Raw genomic sequence first — 3,403 nt, 5'->3', positions numbered from 1 at the left:
GATTTGATTTGTAATGAAAGGAAACCAAACAGAAGCAATGACGAGACGACGTTGGCCTGTCTTGGCTGATAGGGAGCAGCCGTGGTGACCTGGCTGTGTCAGGAGCTGCACACTTTCTGCTTTCAGCTGTCGTTACGCTTTCTGAACTGGTCTAGCATTTAGAACCTTTTGAAATTTTTGCTTATAAATAAGTGTGCTTTATCTCAAGCAGATGTAGTGTTGAAGCACATGTTAGAAGTCACCAGAGTCTCAGTTTTCGTTTGTTGCCTTTGTAGGATCTCTGTGTCGGGTGGACTAAAGTGTTTGATTTTGTTTTTTTCCCCTCCAGGCTTCTCGTCAGTGCCTCGCAGGATGGTAAACTTATCATCTGGGACAGCTACACCACAAACAAGGTAGGGCCTGGAAAATCCCTTTCCCCGGAAAACCAGCCCAGGAAATAGCGAGGTTTTTAGCTCTGGGTTCATTTTTGTTAGATCACGTAATACGGGATGGGGGCAGCCAGAGCAGTGCTGTTAGTGAGGTCGTGTGGGTGAGGTGGAAGCTGAGTCGTGTGCTGGCGCACGTTCTGGTCTCTGCTGCTGAACCTGCACGCTTGGCCGTGTGTCGTCCCCAGCCAGCCAGGTGGAGGTGGGGCCTCCTTAACGTTCCGGGACACCCAGGTTCCAGGTTTTGCTCAGTCTGGGAAGTTTCTTATTTTTTTATATAATGCAGAAATGGAGCTTTTCACTTAGTTATTAGTTTTCACAAGAAATAATCTGGAAGGCATTATACTTTGAAGTTTAAATTAAATTCTTTTTAAAATTTAATCCAAAATTTTATTGAATAAAAAGTGCTATGATAGATTTTACTACAGAATACTAAATGTGTGAAAGATTGCACTAATTATAACAAACCTACAGCGCTGGGAGAGATGTGGCAGGATTCATCATAGTGTCCAGTGTGGTTATTCAGTAAAACAGATTTTTTTAAATGAATTTTTAGCCATTTGGCAGGCTAATGAAGTATTTCCTTTTAATATATAGTTTTGAGCAGGAGGCAGCAATCCTGTTTCTTCAATGCCCCTCTCTGCGAGTTGTGACTAATAGAACTGCGTGTTGGTCGGTGCCTCCCTGTGCAGCACTGGGTTTCTAAATAAGTTACTGCTTCACTGATTGGGCACACGTGCAAATTACTTTCCAGCTCCTTTGCTCTATTACCTTCTATGCAACGAAAGTTGAAGACTAAAAATAAAATCCTAGTGTCAGTTAATGTTTCTGAACTCACAAGTGTCTGCGCTGTCTGTTCCTGGCCTTTAGGTCCACGCCATCCCACTGCGCTCCTCCTGGGTCATGACCTGTGCATACGCCCCCTCCGGGAACTACGTGGCCTGCGGCGGGCTGGATAACATTTGCTCCATTTATAATCTGAAAACTCGTGAAGGGAATGTCCGCGTGAGTCGTGAGCTGGCGGGACATACAGGTACATGTTGTCATTAACCTTCCAGTGACATAGGCTGTTTACCTTTACCAGTAAGAAACCTGTGGGTTTAAGTTAGCACGACCTCCCATTTTCAAGGACTCCAGCTACTCTGTGGACTCCCTTAGTAGTTGGCAGCCACTGTCTTCTTCACCTCAATGTGACATAGTTCAGTCTGTTATCTTGTTTTAAACCACCTTCCACCTCGAGCACCCCTTTCTGCAAGTTTCCTAATCCAGACACACGTGTGTCCATGTGCACATATGTATGCATACATACAGCGCTCTTGTTTCCAAGGAAGCAGAATAAAGTTCTGTGGTGATTTAAGTGCTTTTGAGTGTGGTAAGCTTTAAACATCGGGTAGAGTATTATTTTGCCAAGATTTCATTTATTTACGACACTATTTCTAACTAAAGGCACAATGTTTCTGAAAGAGAAGTTCCTATCCCACTATTTTACCTCTGTGGCAGCGTTCTCTGTTCTCGAACAATACTACCCTTAGTATTGTTTTGGCCACGCTCCGCTGGGCTCACCTACTTCCCATGCAACCAGAGATAATTGTGATGAATGGGGGACATGGTACTACTTCTGACACCCGTTGAGCAGTCTGTTAAATAAGTTAACTTTGGCCAGATAAGAGTAAACCCTTTGTCCTTTTAAAAATATGCTGCCTGTTTTCATTGATTTCTGTTCTGCATCATTTCCTGCCTTTTGCTTACTTTGGGGCTGTTTTCTTAAGGTAAAACCTTTGGCCACTGGTTTTAGGCCTACCTTTTTTCTTTTTCAGTTATAAATACTTAAAGTTTTAAATTTCCCTCAATGGATGGCTTTAGCTGCATCCCACAAATTTTGATAAATTATATTTTAATTATCATTCGATATGAAAATTTTTAATACCTTTGTCATTACTTGTTTGATTTATGGGTTATTTAGAAGGATGCTGTTTCCTTTTCAAATATCTTTACTTCTCTTAGTTAACTTACTGCTGATTTCTGATTAAATGCCCTTGTGTTTAGAGAACACGTTCTGCATCATTTCGCTTCTGTGTCTGAGGCTTTGAATGGAGTCAGTGGTCTGTCGTGGTTGCCACGCCACGCGCACATGGAGGTGACGTGTGCTCTATTGTCCTTGGGCACGGTGTCCTGTATGTGTTAGTCAGAGCAAGATTCTGACACGTTTGAATCTTTCTGTCTTTGTGTGAATTGCGAGGAAGGGCTGTTAATATACTTGTTTCTCCCTTTAATCCTGCAACATTTGCTTCATGTGTTTGAGCTCTTTAGTCAGTGTGCACACATTCACGAAGGTCATATTTTCTTGATGGATTGACTCCTCTCCCGTGACACTCCGTGTTGTAAAGTCCACTCTGATGCTGGTGCAGCTAAGTCAGCCTTCGTGTGCTTACTCTGTGCATGCGATACTCGTTCCCATCCGTTTACTTTCAGCTTAACTCTGCCTTCGTAAGGAGTCTCCCGTAGGCAACATGTGGTTGAGTCCTGGTTTCTGTCTGTTCTGCAGTGTTCTGCCTTTCGAATGCCATTTGGCTCATTGCTGTTTCACGTGTGGTTGTGCCGTTGGACTTGGCTGTGACTTTGCCCTCTGCTCTCTGTCTCCCTGTCCTTCTGTTCCTCCTCTCCTGCCTTCTTTCAGGTTACTTGATTATGTTCGGCATCTGTTTTAGTTTACCTGTTTGTTTTTTAGGTACACCATCGTGTTATATTTTAGTGGTGCGCTTAGGGTGTGTGTTTATGTTTCAGGGTCCACTCAGCTAATGTTGCTCCAGTTCACACCAAATGTAAGAATCTCAGAGCCGCAGAGGCCTGTTGACATGGTTTCCATAAGTATTACACCTGGCCCTCAGGATGCATTGTTATATTGCTTCCTTAAACATTCTTAAGAAATCAAATAGTCCAGGAGACTGCAAACTAGTACAAGCTCTGTGGAAAGTAAT

General features: G+C 43.2%; 1 protein-coding gene across 1 annotated transcript in view; it reads left to right on the top strand.

Moving 5' to 3' along the window:
- The window catches only part of GNB1 (guanine nucleotide binding protein (G protein), beta polypeptide 1), a 108,242-nt gene that overhangs the window by 86,198 nt on the left and 18,641 nt on the right, over positions 1–3,403 (top strand). The window contains exons 5-6 of the mRNA XM_012657480.1: positions 329–392; positions 1,296–1,458. Of these exons, the coding sequence (XP_012512934.1) occupies positions 329–392; positions 1,296–1,458 (227 nt within the window). The remainder of the gene's footprint in view (positions 1–328; positions 393–1,295; positions 1,459–3,403) is intronic.

Source organism: Propithecus coquereli, unplaced genomic scaffold (genome assembly GCF_000956105.1).
Source record: "Propithecus coquereli isolate 6110/MARCELLA unplaced genomic scaffold, Pcoq_1.0 Scaffold544, whole genome shotgun sequence".
Classification (NCBI taxonomy): Eukaryota; Metazoa; Chordata; class Mammalia; order Primates; family Indriidae; genus Propithecus; species Propithecus coquereli.
Note: the sequence above shows the minus strand (reverse complement) of the source record. Positions and strands in the feature narration are given on the sequence as shown.